We start from the raw sequence: 23554 nt of genomic DNA, 5'->3' as shown, positions 1-23554 counted from the left end.
GCAGGGGCTACTCTTCATTGAGGAGCACAGGCTCTAGGCTCTCAGGCTTCAGTAGTTGCAGTGCGCGGGCTTCTCACTGCAGTGGTTTTTCTTGTTGCAGAGCACGGGCTCTAGGCACACAGGCTTCAGTAGTTGCGGCACATGGGCTTAGTCGTTGTGGCTTGCGGGCCATAGAGAGCAGGCTCAGTAGTTGTGGCACACGGGCTTAGTTGCTCCGCTGCATGTGGGATTTTCCTGGACCAGGGCTTGAACCCCTGTCCCCTGCATTGGCAGGCGGATTCTTAACCACTGCATCACCAGGGAAGCCCCTCATACCATATATTCTTATATTACATTATGTTACATATAACCTCCATGCACATGTCTTTATCTATTATATATCTATCTGTTAAAAAACATGAGTTCATACTGATATCTTCATATTGACTTCAAACCACAGGGCTCATTCGCACTTGTACATATTTGGTACTTCTTTTTCTAAAAGAAAATTGGCTTTTATTCCTCATAGTATATTTACTTATTTGCTCAGTCCTGGAATACACAGAAAGTAGTTTCAATTGCTTAATCCATACCCTTTGGAGGAAAAACTCTACAAAGTAATCTTTGATATTTGTTTAGTTTTCTTTTTCTCTTTAAAAAGAGAGGGGGTGCTTCCCTGGTGGTGCAGTGGTTGAGAGTCCGCCTGCCGATGCAGGGGACATGGATTCATGCCCTGGTCCGGGAAGATCCCACATGCCACGGAGCGGCTAGGCCCATGAGCCATGGCCACTGAGCCTGCGCGTCCGGAGCCTGTACTCCGCAATGGGAGAGGCCACAACAGTGAGAGGCCCGCGTACCGCAAAAAAGAAAAAAAAAAAAAAAAAAAAGAGAGGGAGTATATAGTCCAAATACTATGTTCAAAAGTTACTTGGTTTAGTTCTTCCCACCCTGCTCAGTGGGATATATTCATTTGATGAATATATATATAGCTTGGTCTGTTTGTTTTATAAATATATGTGTATATATATAGAAAATACATGTAAAGTATACATATAATATGTGTATTATATTGTAATATATACGTATATATTGTTATATATTACATTATATATAATATGTATGTATAAAATTTAGAGAGAATACATATACATATGTAAATATTTCTTTATGTGTATAATATATACACACATATATAAAACATACTCACTAATATATGTTACTCAAAAAGGTATACTCAGAGATTTGTCCCTCTTCACTCTCATTCATTCTATCCTATCCACATCTCCCATCTTTTCCACTCTGTTCCCACTCATAGGTAACCAATATCACTAGTTTCTGGTTTATTTTTTCTGTGTTTCTTTTTGCACAAATGATATTTTCATGTATATTTTCTTATCCCCCTTCTTACATGCAGGGTAGTACACTATAGATATTCTTTTTATTTTGCCTTTTTCATTTACAATACATCCTGGGAATCAATCCTTATCAGTTCATTGAGTCTTCCTTCATTCTTTTTTATAGCTGCATAGTAATCTATTGTGTGGATGTACCATGTATCATGGTTTATTCAACCATTCTCTAATACATAGGCATTTAGGTAATTTCCAGTAGTTTGCAATTACAAACAATGCTACAATGAATAATTTTGTGCACTTGTATATTCATATTGATGGAGGTATAGCTTTATATAGTGTATATTCTGAGAAGTGGAATTGCAAGGTCAAAAGATGAGTACTCACTGTACTTTTGTTAGGTATCACCACATTTTCCTCCATAAGGATTTTGCATGCCCACCAGCAATGTGTGAGAGTGCCTGTTTCCCTACCCCCTTGCCAAGAGTGCGTTGTTATACAATTTAATTTTTTGCCAGTCTGGAAGGTAAGTCTGTAAGTATTATAAATGAGGCTGAATGTCTTTTCAATCTTTTCATATGATTAAGGACAAGTTTTATATCTTTTTGTGACCTGTCCATATTTTTTGCCCATTTTTTTCTCTTAGGTTTTTGGGGTATTTTCCCTCTAATGTTATGAGTTCTTTATATATTAAGGATATTGGTTCTTTTAAAAATTAATTAATTAATTAATTAATTTTGGGCTGCGTTGGGTCTTCGTTACTGCCCGCAGGCTTTCTCTAGTTGTGGCGAGCGGGGTCTACTCTTTGTTGCGGTGTGTGGGCTTCTCACTGTGGTGGCTTCTCTTGTGGAGCACAGGCTCTAGGTGCGTGGGCCTCAGTAGTTGTGGCATATGGGATCAGTAGTTGTGGCTCACGGGCCCTAGAGCACAGGCTCAGTAGTTGTGGCGCACAGGCTTAGTCGCTCTGCGGCATGTGGGATCTTCCCAGACCAGGGATTGAACCATGTTCCTTGCATTGGCAGGTAGATTCTTAACCACTGCACAACCAGGGAAGTCCCAAGGATATTGGTTCATTATCTGTGATGTATGTTGTAAATGTTTTCTCCTGGTTTGTCAGTTGTATATTGACTTTTCTTATAGTAATCTTTGCAATATAACTTTAAAAGTATGTAAACAGTTTTATTAATCATTTCTTCTATTGCATCTGGATTTTGAGTCATAGTTAGAAAGTGCTTCCCTATATTGAGGTTTTCTTCTAGAACTTGTATGGTTTCATGTTTTTGCCTTTTATATCCTTGATTCATCCTTATGTATGGTATGTGGTATGGATCCAATTTTATCTTTTTCCAAATGGCTAACTAACATTTATTAAATGGTTTATTATTACCCATCAACATTTATTGAAACCTCCATCTATGACACAGATTTGAGAGGCCACCTTTATCATACACTAATTTCCATGTGTACTTGGGTCTATTTCTGGATTTTCTGTTCTATTCCATTGTTCTGTTTGTCCATTTATGCACTCGTACTACAGTTTTCTTTTCTATAATTTTTTAAATAGATTTATTTATTTTTATTTATTTATTTTTGGCTGCATTGGGTCTTCGTTGCTGTGTGTGGGCTTTCTCTAGTTGCAGTGAGTGGGGGCTACTCTTGCAGTGTGCGTGCTTCTCATTACAGTGGCTTGTGGAGCACGGGCTCTAGGCACGCAGGCTTCAGTAGTTGTGGCTCACGGTCTCAGTAGTTGTGGTGCACTGGCTTAGCTGCTCTGTGGCATGTGGGATCTTCCCAGACCAGGGATTGAACCCGTGTTGCCTGCATTGGCAGGCGGATTCTTTTTTTTTTTTTTTTGGCAGGTGGATTCTTAACCACTGCGCTGCCAGGGAAGTCCTCGTACTACAGTTTTTATTTATTTATTTATTTATTTATGGCTGCACGCGGGCTTTCTCTATTTGCGGTGAGCGGGGGCTACTCTTCATTACGGTGTGAGGGCTTCTCATTGCGGTGGCTTCTCTTGTTGTGGAGCACAGGCTCTAGACACGCAGGCTTCAGTACTGTAGTACGCGGGCTCAGTAGTTGTGGTGCGTGGGCTCTAGAGCACAGGCTCAGTAGTTGTGGTGCACGGGCTTAGTTGCTCCGTGGTATGTGGGATCTTTCCAGACCAGGGTTCGAACTCGTGTCCCCTGCATTGGCAGGCGGATTCTTAACCACTGCTCCACCTGGGACGTCCACTACAGTTTTTTTATTTTTATTTTTTTGCGGTACGCCGGCCTCTCACTGTTGTGGCCTCTCCCGTTGCGGAGCACAGGCTCTGGATGTGCAGGCTCAGTGGCCATGGCTCACGGGCCCAGCCGCTCCGTGCCATGTGGGATCTTCCTGGACCAGGGCACGAACCCTCGTCCCCTGCATCGGCTGGCGGACTCTCAACCACTGCGCTACCAGGGAAGCCCCTACAGTTTTAATTATAGATATTTTACAGTATATTTTAATCTCTTGTAGGGCCATTATGTATATGGTAAAATATACATAATATAAAATTCACCATTTTAACTATTTTTAAGTGTACAGCTCAGTGGCATTAAGTACATCCATATTGTTGTCCAACCATCACTACCATCTATCCATAGAATATTCATCATCCCAAAGTGAAACTTTGTACCAATTAAACTATAAGACCCATTCCCCTCTCCCCCAGCTCCTGGCAACCACCATTCTATTGTACTTTCTGAATTTGACTACCCTAAGTACCTCATATGAGTAGAATCATATATACTTATCCTTTTGCGAATCCTTTCTTCACTTAGCATAATGTCTTTCAGTATCATCCATGTTGTAGCACGTGTCAGAATTCTCTTCCTTTTTAAGGCTGAATAATATTCCATTGTACATATATACCACATTTTGTTTATCCATTCATCTGTTGATAGACACTTGATTGCTCCCATCTTTTGGCTATTATGAATAATACTGCTGTGAACATGGGTATACAAAGATAACTTCATGTCCCTGCTTTCTGTTCTTTTGGGTATAAACCCAGAAGCAGAATTATTAGATCATATGGTAATTCTATTTGTTGTTGTTTAGTTTTTGTTTCATAATCATAAACTTAACTCCGTAATCCAGCTAGACTTGGAAGGGGATAAGGAAAACTTGGAACCCAAAAAACTGCAGTGAGAACACAAAGATTATAGGCTATCATGAGCAAATGAGAGAAGGAATGGTCTGGTAGTTAAGATACAACACAAGTCAAATTTATTAGTTATCCACAGTCAGAAATGGTGAGCTTCTTGCTGGTCTTGCCAAACCTGGACCCAAAGCACTCCATGGTTTTCACAATATTCATGCCCTCTTTCACCTTGCTAAAGACCACGTGCTTGCCACCCAACCACCCAGTCTTGGTAGTGTAGATGAAAAACTGGGAACCATTTATGTGGGTCCACAATTTGCCATGTACAAGATGTGAAGACCCATATGCTTCAGAGTGATGCTTATTATCAAATTTCTCCTTGTAGATAACTTGCTGCCAGTGCCATTATGGCATGTGAAGTCACCACCCTGGTACATAAACCCTGGAATAGTTCTGTGAAAGTAGGGACCTTTATAACCAAATCCTTTCTCCTCAGTGCTCAGAACACTCAAGTTTTCTGCTGTCTATGGAACTTTGTCTGCAAACAGTTCAAATGAGACATGGTCCAAGGTGACATCAACAGTGAATGTCAAAGAACACTGTGGGGTTGACCATGGTGGGGTAGTGCAGGGTGGCTTCGGGTGGCATCGGCAAAGCCCTATTTTTAATTTTTTGAGAAACCACCAACATGTTTTCCATAGCAGCTGTACCATTTTACATTCCTAGCAGCAGGGCACAAGGGTTCAAATTTCTCCATATCCTCACTGACACTTTCTATTTTCTGTTTTTTTTTTTTCCTTAGAGTAGCCATCCTAAAGGATGTGAAGTGGTATCTCCTTGTGATTTTTATTTGCATTTTCCTAATGATTAGTGATGTTAAGCACTTCTTTTCATGCGCTTATCGGCTATTTGTATATTCTTCTTTGGAGAAATGTGTATTCAAATTCTTTTGCCTATATTCAAATCTAGTTGTATTTATTTATTTAGTTAGTTAGTTATTTAGTTATGGCTGTGTTGGGTCTTAGTTTTGGCACGTGGGATCTTTCGTTGCAGCGCATGGGCTTCTCTTTAGTTGTGGCACACGGCCTCTCTAGTTGTGGCGCACGGGCTTAGTTGCCCTGTGGCATGTGGGATCTTAGTTCCCTGACCAGGGATCTAACCCATGTCCCCTGCTTTGGAAGGTGGATTCTTAAGCACTGGACCCCCAGGGAAGTCCCCAGTTGTTTCTTTGTTGTTGCATTTTAGTTCTTTATATACTTTGGATATTAATCCCTTATCAGATATGTGATTTGAAGATATTTTCTCCCATTCCATGGGTTGCCTTTTTATTCTGTTGATAGTGTCCTTTGTGTAACTAGGACACAAAGGTTTTCATTTTGGTGACGTCCAATTTGTCTATTTTTCCTTATTGCTTGTGACTTTGTGTCATGTATAAGAAATCATTACCAAATCCAATGTTGTGAAGCTTTCTTCCATGTGTTCTTTTAAGAATTTTACAGTGTTAGATCTTATGTTCAGATCTTTGATCCATTTTGAGTTAAATTTTGCATATGGTCTTAGGTAAGGGTCCAAGTTCATTCTTTTGCATGTGAATATGCAGTTTTCCCAGGACAATGTGTTGAAAAGGCTGTCTTTTTCCCCATTGAATGATGTTGGCACCCTTGTTGAAAATCATTTGACTATATATATATGAGGTTTTATTTTTGGGTTGTCTTTTCTATTCCATTGGTCTCTCAGTCTGTCTTTATTCCAGTACCACATATTTTGATTACTGTAGGTTTGTAATTAGTTTTGAAACTGAAAAGTGTGAGTCTTCCCACTTTGTTCTTTTTCAAGTTTGTTTTGGCTATTTGGGGGTCCCTTGAGATTCCATATGAATTTTAGGATGAATTTTTCTCTTTCTGCAAAAAAAGTTGTTGGGATTTTGATAGGGATTTTGCACGCTTATTTCCTCATGTGAGCTTTAGTATCAACTTGTCTAGCTGTATTTTTAAAACGCTTGGTATTTTTATTGTGATAGCATTATATTTTTAAATTACCTTAGGTATAGCTGACATCTTTGGGATCCTGAATTGTACTATCCAAGAACAAGGAATGTTTGTCCATTTGTTCAAGTCTACTTCTGTATCTTTCAGTAGTGCTTTAAAGATTTTTTCATATAGGTTTTGCATATTTCTAAGTATTTTATCTTCTTTGTTGCTATTATAAATGGGCTTTCTCTACTTTTACATCTATTGATTGATTTCTTTATGCCAATTTACATCCTGTTACCTTCCTAAAATCATTTAATGTTTGAGTTTATCATTGATTCTCTGGGACTTTCTAAGTGCACACTATCTGTAGATAGAGATAGTTTTACTTATTATTTTCCAATTCTTATTCCTCTAATTACTTTCTCTTGTCTAATTGCATTTTCTAATACCTCCAGTACAATATTGAATAGTAGTGGAGACAGTAGGCTTCATTACCTTGTTCCTAAAATTAGTGGAAATACCTCTAGTGTTTATGCCTTAAGAAAAATGCTAGCTTTAGGGTTTTGTTTATTTAATAATGTAGCTGTTGATTTCTATTTTCTTAAATTTTTTTTTTGTCACAGGCTATTTAAGTACCCGTGGAGATAATCATATGTTTGTCTCCTTAGATCTATTCACATGGTGAATTATATTAATTGATTTGCTAATATTGAGACAACCTTGCAATCCTTTAATAAATCCCACTTAGCCATGGTGTATCATTTTTTTTAACATCTTTATTGGAGTATAATTGCTTTACAATGGTGTGTTAGTTTCTGTTTTATAACAAAGCGAATCAGTTATACATATACATATGTTCCCATATCTCTTCCCTCTTGCGTCTCCCTCCCACCCTCCCTATCCCACCCCTCTAGTGTATCATTTTTAATGTGGTATTAGATTTTGTCCATTAATATGCTATTTAGAACTTTATCATTGATATGTGATACTGGCTTGCAATTTTTTTTTGTATTTCTTTATACAGGTTTGAAGCAAAGTTATACTTGCTTCATATAAAGAATTTTGACATTTTCCATCTTTTTCAGTACTCTGGAGCAATTTATGTTGCATTGGGGCTGTGTGGTCATTCTTTTGTAAAACCATTTGGACATGGGGCTTTTCTAGTTTTTCTATAACTTTATTTTTCTACAGGTATTTGATCTTTTTAAGCTTTCTTTTTTCTAATGGAGTCAATTTTGGTACACTTTGTTTCTCTAGAAAATTATCCATGTTACCTAGTTTTAAAAATACATTTGCATAGACAACTCTTGTTGTCGTGCTTTGTATGTTGCTTTTGAGACATCTGATGTCAAAGTCCCCTTCTCTTGTAAGTTGTTTGATTTTTTTTTTTCTTGGAGACCTTGGAGATTTTTTTTTTTTTTCGTCTTTAAAGTCTAATCATTTTACTAGGGTATGTCCTAGAGTTGATCATTCTGATATTTTTTCCCAAGTACACAATGGGCCTTTTAAATGTATAAATTCAGATATTCTTTTATTTCTGGAAAATATTCTTGAATTGTAGTTTTAAATATTAGTTCTGTTCCATTGTTTTGTTTCTCTTCATCAGAGACTCCATACTATCTATCTATCCATTTATCTATCTGTTGTGTTGCTTCTTCTTTGTTTCTAATTCAACTACTTTCTGATCCTTTTCTGTTCTTTCTTTTTCTAATTTTCATTCTCTTGGTTTTATTCGTGACTTTCTTAAATGTATTTTATTAACTTTTTAATTTGACTGTATTATTCTATGGCCAACTTGTAATTTAGCTTTCCTTCATAAGATAATTTAGTTTCTTCCATTTTTTTCCCGAGTCCAATTAAATATCGTTTCTTTTCTTCCTGTTATTTGCCTATTTCTATGTTTTATTTTTCATATGCCCAAATACTTTGAAGAGATTTACTTTAGTTTGAAGTGTTGTGTTAGTTTTCTTCTCCTTTGTCTTTTTTTGCGGGGTGTGAGAATTTTCATCAATTAAGGTGTTTTCTTTCTTTTTCTTATAGTAACTTTATATAAATGTAGCCTTTCACCTACCTATTTCATTGATTTGTAAAGATTTACAAGATTTCTAGTCCCAGGGCGCCCTCCTCTGTTAGTATAGCAAACTGTTTTTATTTATTTATTTATTTTTTAATAAATGGCCATGTAGGGGGGCGGGTGTTGGGGAGAAGGGTCATGTGTCCTCCAAATTTTTTGTTCTCTCTTGCAGGACTCTACTTTTCACTTTTGTTTCTTTCTCCCTCACCCTCCAACCTCCAAAGGATTCCTATTCTTTCCTTTTACCTTCCCCCCTCATAAGTCATGCCTTTCAGAGAATCCTACCATGAACGCATGCAGCTAAATCCCTTCCTTTTAGTAAGTGCTGTGATTTACCAGGACTCTTGTTTTTGCAGTTAGGAGAGACTTTCTCTTTCTGGAAGGATTTTAGGTCCATATGGGGGCTACCATACACCACTCTTCTGCACAGTTTTTCCCAGACTGCCCTTGTTCTCCATGAAGGCTTGCAGCTGCAGTGTGAGTGAGAGTGCACTGGGAGTTGATGTTTATTTTTCTACTTGAAGATAATGTGAGTTTGGACATTCTCTTTATTCTAGTTATGCTAAAGGTGTACGTTTTGGGTAGTGCTATTTGTTTTTCTTGCTTTTCTTTTCCTCTTCTCTTTTTTTAAAAAGTGTGCTGGGAGAGTTGAATTGATGTGGCCATTGTTATCATGGTTGTCCAGAATTCCATTTCTTGAATTTTATATCATTTAGAGTATCTTTGGCTATAAATTACAAAGATGCTTGGCTCAGATTGGCTTAGAAAACAGGGAAATTCATTTCTTTACATGTAACAAGAAATCTGATGCAGGACATCTCAGGCTTGGACCTCAGGGCTCTGTCTGGTGTCTGCTGGCTTTGTTCTCAGGGAAGATGGCAGCAGCAGTTTCAGAAGCACAAGGTCCAGAGTCCATTGACTCCTGCTGTGGATTAGATTCCCTAGAAATAGAGCCTGTTTCAGGGATTCACGTACAAGTGATTTTTTGATGCAGTCCTCTCAGGAGAATCTACAAGCAAGTGAAGGAGGCAGGATAAGATGGAGGAAGCATCTAGGCAGAGGTGGGGTTTTAGGAGAAGCTAGCCTCTGATCCCACAGGGAATTCTGGAGCATGAATGACAACACAGAGTTTGTCTTGAGGGAGACAGGACAAGGGGGCTTGATTCTATATCTCTGCATCGGTCACTGGTCAGTCACAACTGGGTCCTGTAGCCACTCCTAAACAATTACAGTCGGGACCCAGCCCCACCAGGATTGACGTAGACTAGTTGAGATATACCCCTGGAGCTGGGGATGGTTCATCTTCCCCTGAGTCATGTGAGAAAGGAATAAATCTGGAGCAAAAGTGAGGTGCAGTTAGGAGGCAATGGATATCCCTCAGGCGGCCAGCCACGTGTGTGGCAGGTACCTATCTTGTGCCAGGACTGGGGCACAGTGGTGAGCGCCCCCAACAAAGGGCTCTCGGTCTAGCCAGGAAGACAGGCAGTGAGAAAGCTGGGTGTCTGGGTTCTGATGGGTACTGTGATGACAGAGCAAGGTAAGGGAATAGAGATGTCTTGGAGGGGCTGCTTTACATCAGGTGGTGAGGAAAGGCCTCGCTGGGGTGAACATTTGAGCTGAGGCCTGCAGTGCAAGGGGAGAAGAGAATTCTGGTTGAGGGAACAACGGTGTCGAAGCTGAGAGGTGGAGACACGTCTGGGGGATGTGAGGAGCAGTAGGGGGTTAATGCAGCCGGAGTGGACCAGAGAGGGTGCTGTAGCCTGGGAGACACTGGAGACGGAGGCCGGACGCCATGAGGCAGGCACAGGTGTTAAGAAGGAACGCGTTCACGGGCCTGCAGTGTGAGAGGAGTCAGGGAAGGGCTTTGAGCAGAGGACCGGCTTGACCATTTACATGTTTAAAATATCTTTTTTTTTCCTGCCAAGTGGAAAATGGGTTTTAAGGGGGCAAGAGGGGGAGGCAGAGAGGTCAGTGAAGAGTGGGAAGCAAAATGGGCAGACTCAGGGACTGATGTGATCCTGGGGGCGGGGGTGGCATAGAAGAGGCACGACGGGTGCTGGTGGCTGGGGGCCAGGTAGGAGGTGTGCCCAGGAATGCAGAAGGGATGCCCCAAACTCATGTCCCCAGAGCCTGGGGCCCAGCTGGCCCACAGTGCTGTGGTGGGGGGGTGGAGCCCTCCTGATTCCGCCTTCTCTGCTCCACATGGGCAGGGTTCTGGAGCACTTCAGCAATCTTTCGAGAGAAGTGAACCTGGACTACGAGCGCAGCATGAACAAGATCAACTTTGACAAAATCGTCTCCTCCAAGCCCAAGACGTTCTCCTATGTGACCCTGCCTGAGGAAGAGGAGGAGAAGGTGCCCAAGCAAGGTGACGCTGGCTAGACAGAGGCAGGCCCACAGCCACCCACGGCCAGAGCCCCTCCTGCCCCTCCCTCTGGGACCTCCCCTGTCCCCAGCATTCATCACCTTCTTTTCCTACCTGTCTGGAGAGCTGGGGGTTGGGGTTGTGGGGGTGGGGTAGAAGAAGGCTCTTTGATTTATTATTTTTTTAATTTTAATTTTAAAATATTTATTATTTATTTATTTATATGGGCTGTGCCCGGTCTTTTTTTTTTTTTTTTTTTTTTTTTTGGCGGTACGCGGGCCTCTCACTGGTGCGGCCTCTCCAGTTGTGGAGCACAGGCTCTGGACGTGCAGGCTCAGCAGCCATGGCTCACGGGCCCAGCCGCTCCGCAGCATGTGGGATCTTCCCGGACCGGGGCACGAACCTATGTCCCCTGCATCAGCAGGCGGACTCTCAACCACTGTGCCACCAGGGAAGCCCTGTGCCCGGTCTTAGTTGTAGCATGTGGGATCTTTTTAGTCGCGGCATGTGGACTTCTTAGTTGTGGCACGCATGTGGGATCTAGTTCCCCGACCAGGTATCGAACTTGGGCCCCCTGCAGTGGGAGCGCAGAATCTTACCCACTGGACCACCAGGGAAGTCCCCGAAGGCTCTTTTAAAAATAGTAGTCTGAGCAGTGCAGAAGTGGCAAGGTAAACATGGACTAGGAAAGCAATTGTCCAGAAGTGGATGAAAAGTGCTCTGATTTTCTGACCTAGGGACATGCAGTCCTTTTCTTCCTCCAGTAGCAAGAGTAGGTTGGCACTGCTGCAGCTCCATTTGACATGTGGCAGACCGAGTCTCAGAGCTCCTTGCTTGGAGCTCTCTGATCCCTGCCCCAGCTTCCATGTGTGTGAGGTACCCAGGAAACTGGGGTGGGGTGCAGACCATGGGCACTCCCAGGGGCCTGATGCCCACGTCTTCCTTTCTTGGTGCTCCAGGGCAGGCCCCAGATGGGCCCCAGGGGTTGTGTGCAGGTTGGCTGGGAGGGAGTGAGGAGGGAGCCCATGGTTCTCACCCACCTTCAAGGGGCCTGTGATCCAGAGTGACCTGGAGGGAATTGGTTTACCCACCCCAGAGTGGGCACTTCACTGTGGAGCCTTGGGGTCACCCATGTAGGCCATGGGGAAAGAGGGGTTCCAGGGACATGGGTGTCTCTTCCAGGGAGGAGGCAGGAGTTGTTCCCTCCATCAATACCTGGTAGATCTGCCCTGACCCCTGGTACATCCAAGGCCCATCTGACACTGGCCCTTGACCCCCATCCCTGCAGGACTGGTGAGTGTCCCCCAGTACCCATTCCAGGAACAGAAGGCAGACTTCACCTTCGTGTCCTTGCTCACACGGTCGGAGGTCATCACGGCCCTCAGCAAGGTGCGGGCCGAGTGCAGCAAGGTGACCGCTATGTCCCTCTTCCACTCAAGCCTCTCCAAGTACAGCCGCTTAGAGGAGTTCGAACAAATCCAGTCACAGACCTACTCCCAGGTGCGTGGGCATCCAGGGCACAGAGGGTGATAGCGGGCCAGGGCCTCGGAGCTGATGGGCACAGACAGGGGCCCTGGGAAGCCCGGAGTTGATCAGCCGAGAGCCCCTGCTTTCCTTAAAACCAGGCCTTGCCTCTTCCTAGACCTTGCAGGAAGCTGGGGCGGGTGCCAACCGGGTGTTTCATCTTAGAGAGAAAAGGAAAACCAGGCTGGGCTCCCTTTCTAGTCCTTTTCCATCCCAACACTGGTGGCCTCTGAAGCAGACTCCCAGTCTTGGAAAGGGGAGCAGGAACCCCATGCACCCCCATATCTACCTGAGCATGGGAGTGTGAGGGGGAGAGGTGTAGCCTCATGGGAGACAGGCACCAGTGGGCCCAGGAGGAAGGCTCCTTTCTGCTCCACTCTGTGCCTCGATCTCTCTCTCTCAGCCTCATTCTCTGTATCTCTGTGTCTCTCCCTTGGCTGGAGGGAAAGCCCTGCTTTTGCTGCCCCTCCCTCCCTCATCCCCCCACCTCCAGAAGCCCTGGTCCCTGGGGGTCATAGGGGGTGTTGGTTGGCAGGGCTTGGCAGTAAGTTGGGGTTGTGGGGAGATCCCTTCATGGTCATCTGAGTCTGGAGAGTGCCCGAGCATGGTGGCTGTGGGCAGTGCGCCCCGCAGGCAGCCGCATGATGCCACTTGTGGCCACCGCAGGTGCAGATGTTCCTCAAGGACAGCTGGATCACCACGCTCAAGGTGGTCATGCGCAGCAGCCTGCGTGACATGAGCAAGGGCTGGTACAACCTCTACGAGACCAACTGGGAGGTGTACCTCATGTCGAAGCTGCGCAGGCTGATGGAGCTGCTCAAGTACATGCTGCAGGACACACTGCGCTTCCTGGTGCAAAACTCTCTCGCCAGCTTCGCGCAGTTCATCAGCGATGCCTGCTGCAGCGTGCTCGACTGCGCCGATGACATGGTCTGGGGCGAAGACTTCATAAACAGCCCCTATAGGTGGGGCTCGGCTGGGCAGAGGCACCTGTCGACACCAGAGCTGTTCCTTGTCAGGCGCTGACGGCTAGGGCGGTAGGGTCAGGGGGCCAGGGCAGCCAGGGGCAGGGTGCCCAGCACTGCTGGGTCCTGGACACAAGGGTGGGCCTGGCTCCTGCCCTGGTTGCTGGGGAATGTCCCAGCAGCTCTGCCTGGCATGTCTTCTGGTGACTTCCATCTCTGTCACTGAGTTCCTCAGTTGAGAAATGTTTTTTGAGCACTTGCCATGAACCAGGTGGGGTTCTAAGGGAACAAGAGGGGTGCGGCCCCTGCTCTCACATGAGCACAGACAGCAATCAAAGAAATAAACAGATACAGTCATTGCTGATCTCGGCAGGGGCTCTGACATATCCAGGAGAGGGGACGTTGCCAAGGGGGTCAGGGATGAGGTGGCATCTGAACCAAGAACTGAGACAGAGGAAACCAGCCATGAGGGGATGGTGGGGAGGGGGCACCAGCTGGAGGGCCTGGAGGCACGGAGGGAAGAGAAAAGTTGGGGCCGTCATGGAAGGAAAGGCCAGTGGCTATGGCTGGAGAGGGAAAGGCAGGGGGGGTTGGTCAGGATGACTCGGGAGAGGTTGCGAGGACCAGGCCAGACCATGTAGAGCCTCCTGCGGTCATGGTTGGGGGCTGGATTTATTCCGATTGTGGTCAGCAGCCATCAGAGGGGAGTAACAATCCAAATTATATTCCAAAACCATGCTCTGGGTTTGTGAGGATGAGTGAGGCAGAAGAGAAGTGAGACCAAGGCTCTTACCATTGTCTAGAAAAGGGGTGATGGGGCTGGGTAGGGCAGATTTGGGGCAGTGAATAGGCTGTAGTGCTGGGGAGAGGATGTGTAGGAGGAAGAGGGCAGGGGAGGAGACCAGGCTGACTCCTGGGGTCCACTGAGCCCTGGTGGGAGTCAGGGAACATGGAATGTCTGAAATGCTCATTTGAGGTCAGGGTGGTTGGCAATCCAGAGTGCGGAGGAGGCTCGGCTGGGATCTAGGCTTGAAGGTCGTTGCATGTAGTGGGTGTCTGGAGCCAAGGATGGTGGGCTCCCAGGGAGAGCATGGACGCCACAAGTGCCCAGGGCCTCTCCAACCTTCCCTGATGACCTCAGGACCGCGTGGAGGTCGTTCTCCCTCTCCCTGGTGCCCATGGGCCTCTGGGCAAGTGGCAGGAATGGAGGAGCCTGTCTGGTTGGTGTGGGTCTTTCTCTCTGGTAACTTGGAGGTTTCTGGGAAGAGGGCAGAGGCAAGTCTCGTGCATGAAGAAGCTCCAGAGCCATAATGCCGGCAGCAAGGGCAGGGACTGGGCTTCCTGTGCGCAGCCCTCTTCAGGCCCCTGCCCACAATCCGCCCGACCACTGTCCCCGCAGGCCCCGCAAGAATCCCCTGTTCATCGTGGACCTGGTGCTGGACAGCTCAGGGGTGCACTACAGCACGCCGTTGGAGCAGTTCGAGACTTCTCTGCTCAACCTCTTTGACAAGGGCATCCTGGCCACCCACACGGTGCCCCAGCTGGAGAAGGTACAGTGGCACTTATGCCAGGGTGCTGCCACAGTGTCAGAGCAGTTCAACTTCATCATGGCTGGCAGTGTGCTCAGCCCTTTAATTCTTGAATAGCTCATTTAGTCCTCACCACAAGCTGAACTGGGTACCATTAACATCCCCATTTTGTAGATGAGGCTTGGAGAAGTTTTGCCCAAAGTCACATAGCTGCTAAGGGTCAGACCTGCGATTGGAACTAGGCTTGCTCACCCACTCCTGCCACAGCCACGTCTGACCCAGATCCCATCCAGCTCCTGACCTCTCTCTTCCACTCAAGATGTAGACAGAGACTGACCTCCACTCTCGGGACCCCTTCTCAAAGGTCCTCATTCGTCACCACAGCACAGCCTGCTACCCCAGGCCCCACAGCTGCTGTAACTCTAGTCCCCTCTTCTGTCCCTTGCTGGTCAGTCGGAGACATCAGTGACCTGGTTGTCCCATTGGCCTTGAGCTGAGCCAGGCAAGGCAGAGGAAGATGCTGTCCCTTGGTGGGCCACCTGGGCCTCCCGCCTTGTATTAGTCCACAGCCTCATCTAAGAGACGTGGCAGCAGACCCTCTGCCCTGCCCCCACCATGCTGTCTATGCTCGGCCACGCTGCCGCTCACTCAGTCTTTGGACCACACTCCAACCCTTCTGCCCGCCTGCCCTGTGGCTCATCCAGCTCTGTGCGCCTCCCCACCTTGCCCCACAGCTGGTGATGGAGGACATCTTCATCAGCGGTGACCCCCTGCTGGAGTCGGTGGGGCTTCATGAGCTGCTGGTGGAGGAGCTGCGGGCCGTCATCGCCAATGCTGTGTGCAAGGCCATAATCCCACTGCAGGCCTACGCCAAGGAGTACAGAAAGTACCTGGAACTGAACAACAATGATGTTGGCACCTTCCTCAAGTGCGTGGGTGCGTCAGAGTGTGTCTGCCTGTCTGTGTGACCCCCACTCACCCTCTCACCACCCTCTGCCCCTCGTGGGTGCCCGCTGTCCACAGGGCCTTCCAGACGCAATGCCCGTCGGCCGAGGAGGTGCGGGAGGTGGTGCTCACCCACCTGCAGGAGAAAGAGATCCTGGACAGCTCGTTGCCCAGCATCATCATCATCGGTCCCTTCTACGTCAACGTCAACAACGTCAAACAGAGCCTGTCCAAGAAGTGCAAGGCCCTGGCCACTTCCATGCTGGACATCCTGGCTAAGAACCTGCACAAGGAGGTGGATGATGTAGGTGCCCACCTGCCCGGCCCCAGAGACCGCACCAGCACACACACCGTGCATATGTAGTGAACTCCCATGAGTGAGGCTCAGGGGTGTCTGCAGACATCCAGGCCAATGGAAGGGTCTGGAAGTCACCCTGCCTCGACCCTGCCTGGGGTCATATGGGAGGTCCCAGGAAGTGGGGGCTTCTATCTTTTCCCCTGGACTTGTAAAGAGCTGGGAACCCCTCACAAAGAACACCCTGAGATGATCATTTCGCAGAGCTGAGGGTGTGCAGGTGCAGGCGGCTGGGGAGGGGGAAACGCACTGGGTGACCTTCAGCTCCCCAGTGTGCTGGAAGGGAGCACCTCTTTTCAGAATGCACCGTAGGATGTGGTGGGGTGGGGGCAGTTCCCTGTTGGGAGATACTGGGACCAAGAAGGAGGAGCAGGCCCCTGGGAAGGCAAGGGAGGGGCACACGGCCTCCCCAGCACCCTCCCCCTCCTGCCAGATCTGTGAAGAGTTCCGCAGCATCAGCCGCAAGATCTACGAGAAGCCCAACAGCATTGAGGAGCTGGCTGAGCTTCGTGAGTGGATGAAGGGCATCCCCGAGAAGCTGGTGGGGCTGGAGGTGAGGCGGGTACACGGGGGGCTGGGGGCTGGGGACAGGCAGGGGCTGGGAGAGCAGGAGCCGGGAGGCTGGGAGTGAGGTAGACACACAGAGGACAGTTGGCCTCGGAGGGTTATGAGGCTGGGTGCACGATGCAGATTCAGAGCTATGCTGTTTGGGCTGTCAGGAGGGCATGAGTGGGGGGCTGGAGTTTGGAGGTGTGGTGGCCCAGGCCCTTGGAGCCCTGAGCCCAATGCCAGCACCTCCTCCACCACCCTAGGCCTCCCCTCTCTGGAAGAGGGCACCCTCTCCCTAACACCCAGCCACTTTGGGGAGCCTGGTCCCAGTTACCCTCCCACCTCCCAGGTACACATAGTTCTCATCAATGCCTGTACATGCAGGATCGGATTGCGAAGGTCATGGATGACTACCAAGTCATGGACGAGTTCTTTTACAACCTCAGCACAGATGACTTCAATGACAAGTGAGTGTGAGGTCGGTCCTCACTCCAGGCAGGTGGTGGATAGCGGGAGGTGGGGGAGGAGGTGCTGAGCCATGGCGGCTGCAGGCTGTGCAGTCACACGTCTCCACGTGGGCCAGGGCCACGTGGCCAGTGGGGCAGAAGGAAATCATTTGGCCCTCTTGGTCTAGGGACCCTGCTGCCCCCCACTCTGTCTCCATTCTCTATCCCATCATTGGCCTGACACACACATGTTCACCGGGCCTGGGATCCCCTTGTTTGTGGTTGAGGCCCTTGGGGGTCCTTGGGAGCATGGCGAGAAGGCAAAGCCCAGCGTGGTGGGCGGTCCCTGGGGAGGAGCACTTGTCCCCACCCAGCTCGAGAGCCTCATAGGAAATAGCCTCAGGTTGGGACTGCCTTACTGAGGCCAAGAGACCCCTTGCCCAGCCTGTCTTATAGCCTGGGGCTGGCTCCAGGTTGCCAGCGTCTGGCAGAGACTAGCACTGTCTCCTGGGAACCCTGCCCAGGAGCCCTAAGTCACCTGCTTTATGGGACATCCTGGTGCTCAGGGTGGCCTCCCCCACGATCTGCAGCCCAAGGCCAACTGCAAGCAGAATCTCTGAAGCCCACAGGGTCACCAGGTCAGCCAGGCAGAGGGAGTTGATATGAAGGAAGCTGGTCTGGTGGCCCTGTCTGGTCACCAAGGAAATGCAGGCCAGAGGCTGTCACTTTGCCTCATCTGAGCTGAGGCCCTTTACAGACCTGGGGAACTCAGGATCGCTTCTCTCATTTTGGACACCATTCCCTTCTTGTCCTGTCACTGCGCTGGGCACATTGGGTGTGCATCTCCCTGGAAGCTGCCCACAATCCCAGGGCGGGGACTGCTTTCCCTGCCAGGCAGCCCCACACTGCAGTGGTGGCAGTGGCTGCCTCCAGGCTCACTTCTACCTCCCGGTTGCCCAGCCCCGGCTGCTCCAGCTGCCGCCTGGATCCCCCATTCTCCCCTTCACCCTGGCCTGCACACCCCATGATTTCAGTGTGACATTCCCCCCCATAACCCATCCCTTCCCCATCCAGATGGGCTGCCAGCAACTGGCCTGCTAAGATCCTCGGGCAGATAGAGATGGTACGGCAGCAACACATGGAAGATGAGGAGAAGTTCCGCAAAATCCACATCATGGATCAGAACAACTTCCAGGAGAAGCTGGAAGGGCTGCAGGTGGCGCTGGGTTGAGAACACACACACACACACACACACACACACACACACACACCACACACACACCATACACACACACATACCACACACCCACCACACACACACACACCACACACACACACCACACACACCCACCACACACACCCACCACACACACACCACACACACACACACACCCACCACACACACCCACACACACACACACACCCACACCACACACACACACACACACACACACACACACACACACACCACACAGCTCTCCAGGGCCAGGACTTGCCCCTTGCAGTCAGGAGGTGCTGTGTCAATGTTTGCTGGGCGAGTGAACAACTAGCTAAAAGAATGAACTGAAAGGCCAGAGAGGTGCCTGGGCAGCAAGTTCCAGGAAATTTCAGAGTAGCAAAGAGCCCCAACCCCTCTGTTGTGTCCTCATGGGCACTGTGTCTCCATCGGACCTTGCTGTGTTACCTTGGGGTGGTCAGCTGCCTGTGATAGGCCAGGAACCTCTCACTCCAGGAGAAAGTCCCCTCAGAACTGGGAGATGTTGATGCTCTGGGGACCTCAGTTTCCCTGGGTGTGCACAGGGATGCATGAGCATAGGTGGGCCCACAGAGGCCTCTGATCCCTTGCTCCTTGGCCTGCAGCTGGTGGTAGCTGGCTTCTCCAGCCACGTGGAGATTGCGCGAGCGCATGAGATTGCCAACGAGGTGCGCCGGGTCAAGAAGCAGCTGAAGGACTGCCAGCAGCTGGCGATGCTCTACAACAACCGCGAGCACATCTTTGGCTTGCCCATCACCAACGTAGGCCTCCTCTGGGTGCACTGCCCCCCAGCCCTGAGAAGGGCTTGAGGAGGAGCCCATGGCATTTGCGGCCACATCTGGAGCCAGCTGCCAAGTAGCAGGGCCCTGGCATTTGGGGGGGGTGCAGGACTGAGCAGGCTGCAGAGAAGAGCTTACCCCCGTCTCCTGGCCCCTAGGGCGAGGAGGCTGCCTGGACCCAAGCAGGAGGCTGGAGGCTCAGTGCAGGCCTTGCTCAGCCACTCAGAGCCCAGAGCCCATGGGGGGAAGGAAGAAGGGAGGCCAGGCCTGAGTCCATGGGGACAGGATCAGGGACAGCAGCCAGGAGCAAGGAGAGGCCCCAGAAGGAGCAGCGTGGAGAGAGACTGGGGAGCACCCCGACACAGCCCCAGCTTTTCTGCCCCTGCAGTATGACAAGCTCTCCAGGATGGTGAAGGAGTTCCAGCCCTACCTGGACCTCTGGACCACAGCCTCCGACTGGCTGCGCTGGTCAGAGAGCTGGATGAACGACCCCCTGTCAGCCATCGACGCAGAGCAGCTGGAGAAGAACGTCATCGAGTCGTTCAAGACCATGCACAAGTGCGTGAAGCAGTTCAAGGACATCCCAGGTAGGCAGCCCAGCCAGCCCGTCCCCTCCTTCCCTGCCTGTGCCAGCTGCCTCTCACCCCTGCCTGCCCTGCCCGGCAGCCTGCCAGGATGTGGCCTTAGACATCCAGGCCCGCATTGAGGAGTTCAAGCCGTACATCCCGCTGATCCAGGGGCTACGCAACCCTGGCATGAGGACCCACCACTGGGACATGCTGTCCAATGAGATCAACATTAATGTCAGGCCCAAGGCCAACCTGACCTTCGCCCGCTGCCTTGAGATGAACCTGCAGGACCACACTGAGAGCATCAGCAAGGTGGCCAAGGTGGCTGGCAAGGAGTACGCCATCGAGCAGGTGGGCCACCACCAGCAGGCCCGCCCTGCCCCACCCACATGCTGCCCAATGGTGTGGGAATGTGACAGTACTGGGCCCCATCCCTGGGGCCCCATTCACCAGGCCAAGAGGTTGAGGTGCATCCTATTAAGTGCGTTAATAATGCATATGAAGTGCTTGGCATGGTGTCTACCACCCCTATTATTATTCAGTTATTCCTCTCAAGTTATTCCTCTCTCAGGAAGGTGCTGATAGCATTACCTCATTTAACAGATGAGCAAATTAAGGCTCAGAGAGGTTCAGCAATTGGCCAAGGTGGCATAGCCAATAAGGGCTGGAACTGGGACCAGAGCTCCTAACCAGTGCCTTAGCTGCCTCCCAACATGCTTGTTCATGCATGTTGTACACATACACCACATGTGAGAGCGAGTCAGCCTTGGATTCCAATGAGGGTCCATGGGGGATTTGTTGACCAGACAAGCTGAGAGTTTGTTGAGGGGGCCTGAGTGAAGATCATGGCCGGGTAGAACCTGCCCTTCCCCGCCCAGTGCTGCTCAGTGTGGGCCGGCTCTTTCCCGGGACCCAGCCTTGACTCATTCCTACTCCAGGCGCTGGACAAGATGGAGAAGGAGTGGTCCACCATCCTGTTCAACGTGATGCCCTACAAGGAGACAGAGACCTACATCCTCAAGAGCCCAGATGAGGCCTCTCAACTGCTTGATGACCACATCGTCATGACCCAGAGCATGACCTTCTCGCCCTACAAGAAGCCCTTCGAGCAACGCATCAACTCCTGGGAGAACAAGCTGAAGCTGACCCAGGTGGGCCCTTCCTGTCCTCCCCTCCCCCATCCCCCCACCCTCGCAGCACCCTGTCCCAAGGCTGCTCTTTATGGTGTCTGGGTGGGGCTGGAAGTGCTGGAGTGCCTTGCTGAAGGTTTGCACAGCTCCTGGCTCTCTGCCAGTCCCCTCACAAAGAGGAGGGGGACTAGAATGGCGCTCTCCGTCTCAGGTTCGGCTGCTGGAGGAGGCAATTCAGAACGTGCCGGTGGGGCCAGTGTTTGGTCCAAAGCTGCAGCTGAGGAGGGGTGTGAGAGCTGCCAGCAGACCCCCAAAGTGATGCCTAGGCTTGGGACAGCTAGGACCTCCAGTCTCAGGACTTTCTGGGCTGGACACCACAAGGCCCTGAGGCTCCTCAAAGTCCCCTCCTACTCGGCCCTGAGCTTCTCACTCGCAGCTTCTCACTTGGAGCTGGCTTGGGGTAAGAGAGCCAGGGCACTAGGGACCGCTGCTCTTTGGGGCTCTCAAGGCCAGTGGCCGGCACTATCTGCAGAACCCTGAGGTCAGTGCCAGGGCCAGGCCTACTGGTATGATTCTGACAGCCCCTTTCTGGGAGCTGTTCAGAAACTTCCAGTGAAGGCCAGAAGCTGAGCGAGCAGGGCCTGCCTGTATGTTCCTTGGGTCACCCAGAGAGGCCTGAGCTCATCAGCATTGTCCCTGGGTCTCCGTCCTTTGCTCACACTGTCCTCTCTACCTGGAGTTCCATCTCCTCCAGGGCTCAGCATCGAGCGGCCCTCATTGATTCCCCCACACCTGCCTGCAAGGTATTCCCATCGAGGCCCTTGGTCGGTGCCTCTTACAGAACCCATCACACACACTGGGCCCTTGGTGATTCAGAGGCAGAACTGGCTGTTTAGAGGATTGTGGGCTCCTCAAGGGCAGGGACCACACCCTCCTCTGTTTCCTCTGGAGCCCACATGGACTTGACCTGGGCCTGACACAGGCTGGCCACAGCACACTGTCTCATGAAGAAGAGAATGAACGAATGAATGAATGGGTTTGCACTGATAGGAAATGGCAAGAGATAAATTTGGAAAGGGGAATCTGGAGGCAGAGGGGAAAGTGGCTTGAAGAGGTCTCACTCTTGGACTGATGTTTCACAGAGTATTTTAGGGGATCTCAAGCTCAAGTCCCAGTACACCTCAAAGAATCGAGGGGTCATAGACCCAAAGTCCTCCCAGGAGAGGAGACTGGTTTGGTCTTCCATGCACTGGGCTCTTTCCTTGTTACTTTAGGGTTTGCTGGTTGGGGCGTGGTTCTCTCATAAGAAGAGTGGCTCCCCTGGCTCTGTTGGAGGGTTGGGCATCCTGTGGGGGATTTGCGGTTTCTCTGGAGGGTAGACATCCATGCAGCCTCTTTGTTCCCTGGAGTACCGTGGCTGACAGCGCCATCTAGAAATTTTCCCGTGGACACTGGCTCTGGTGCCCAGTGCTCTGCCTAGAACTCTAGTGGGATAGAATGTCTAGGTCATGGGGGACAGGACCCAACTTGGACCCCAGGCCCTGACAGTCCATGCCCTGTTCAGGAGGTGCTAGAGGAGTGGCTGAACTGTCAGCGGGCTTGGCTCTACCTGGAACCCATCTTCAGCTCTGAAGACATCAACCGGCAGTTGCCGGTAGAGAGCAAGCGCTACCAGACCATGGAGCGGATCTGGAGGAAGATCATGAAGAATGCCTACGAGAACCGGGAGGCGAGCTCACCCGGGGATGGGAGGGGGAAGCTGGGACTACCGGGGAGCCTCGTGGTCTTGTCTCTACTGAACAAGAAAGACTGGAGGACAAGTCCAGGGCTTTGGTCTTGGCCCGTGTCCCCCTGGGTGGGCTCCCCAGTCTTGAGAGACATTCCTCAGAAACACAGCAGTTGATGATTTTCCCCTTGGAGATTTGCAGTCCACAGTAGTATTTTTATTATTTAATTAAATTAATTAATTAATTTTATTTGCGGTACGCGGGCCTCTCACTGCTGTGGCCTCTCCCGTTGCGGAGCACAGGCTCTGGACGTGCAGGCTCAGTGGCCATGGCTCACGGGCCTAGCCGCTCTGCGGCATGTGGGATCTTCCCGGACCGGGGCATGAACCCGTGTCCCCTGCATTGGCAGGCGGACTCTCAACCACTGCGCCACCAGGGAAGCCCCACATTAGTATTTTTAAAGACCCTGACAAGTCCTACAGCAAATCAAATTACTTGGTATTGGTTAACCCTATTTATTTTGATCATAGACTTCTTTTCTGTGGGGCTGACAGGGGTGATGGAGGCAGCCCCTGGCTCGGGGCAATTTTCCTGCCCCCATTTCTTCACGGGCCCCACTGAAGGTCTCTACGTGGCAGGCATGGATCCTCTCTGAGCCCACCTTGCTGTTTCCCAGTCAGACCGCTCTTACTTCCAGTTTCTCTCTGACCCGGGCCATCCAGGTGATCAATGTGTGCTCTGACCAGAGGCTGTTGGACAGCCTGCGGGACTGCAACAAGCTGCTGGACATGGTGCAGAAGGGCCTCAGCAAGTACTTGGAGACCAAGAGGAGCGCCTTCCCCAGGTGGGCACCACTGGCCCATGCCCACTGTGTCAGTGCCTGCCCACGAGGCTGGGGCCCCAGTGCC

General features: G+C 49.8%; 1 protein-coding gene and 1 pseudogene across 1 annotated transcript in view; one reads left to right on the top strand and one right to left on the bottom strand.

The window, feature by feature from the left end:
* DNAH1 (dynein axonemal heavy chain 1) overlaps window positions 1-23554 on the top strand; it is a 73154-nt gene that overhangs the window by 9688 nt on the left and 39912 nt on the right. The window contains exons 8-22 of the mRNA XM_060163845.1: window positions 10719-10876; window positions 12162-12373; window positions 13064-13362; window positions 14762-14912; window positions 15626-15819; window positions 15915-16140; window positions 16625-16744; window positions 17125-17207; window positions 18261-18402; window positions 19047-19202; window positions 19609-19807; window positions 19887-20140; window positions 20728-20940; window positions 22484-22648; window positions 23369-23490. Coding sequence (XP_060019828.1) covers window positions 10719-10876; window positions 12162-12373; window positions 13064-13362; window positions 14762-14912; window positions 15626-15819; window positions 15915-16140; window positions 16625-16744; window positions 17125-17207; window positions 18261-18402; window positions 19047-19202; window positions 19609-19807; window positions 19887-20140; window positions 20728-20940; window positions 22484-22648; window positions 23369-23490 — 2694 coding nt within the window. The remainder of the gene's footprint in view (window positions 1-10718; window positions 10877-12161; window positions 12374-13063; window positions 13363-14761; window positions 14913-15625; window positions 15820-15914; window positions 16141-16624; window positions 16745-17124; window positions 17208-18260; window positions 18403-19046; window positions 19203-19608; window positions 19808-19886; window positions 20141-20727; window positions 20941-22483; window positions 22649-23368; window positions 23491-23554) is intronic.
* On the bottom strand, window positions 4594-5076 carry LOC132527997 (peptidyl-prolyl cis-trans isomerase A-like; annotated as a pseudogene).

This window comes from Lagenorhynchus albirostris, chromosome 10, assembly GCF_949774975.1.
Source record: "Lagenorhynchus albirostris chromosome 10, mLagAlb1.1, whole genome shotgun sequence".
NCBI classification, from domain to species: Eukaryota; Metazoa; Chordata; class Mammalia; order Artiodactyla; family Delphinidae; genus Lagenorhynchus; species Lagenorhynchus albirostris.
The sequence above is the reverse complement of the archived record's forward strand: the minus strand, read 5'-3'. Positions and strand labels throughout refer to the sequence as shown.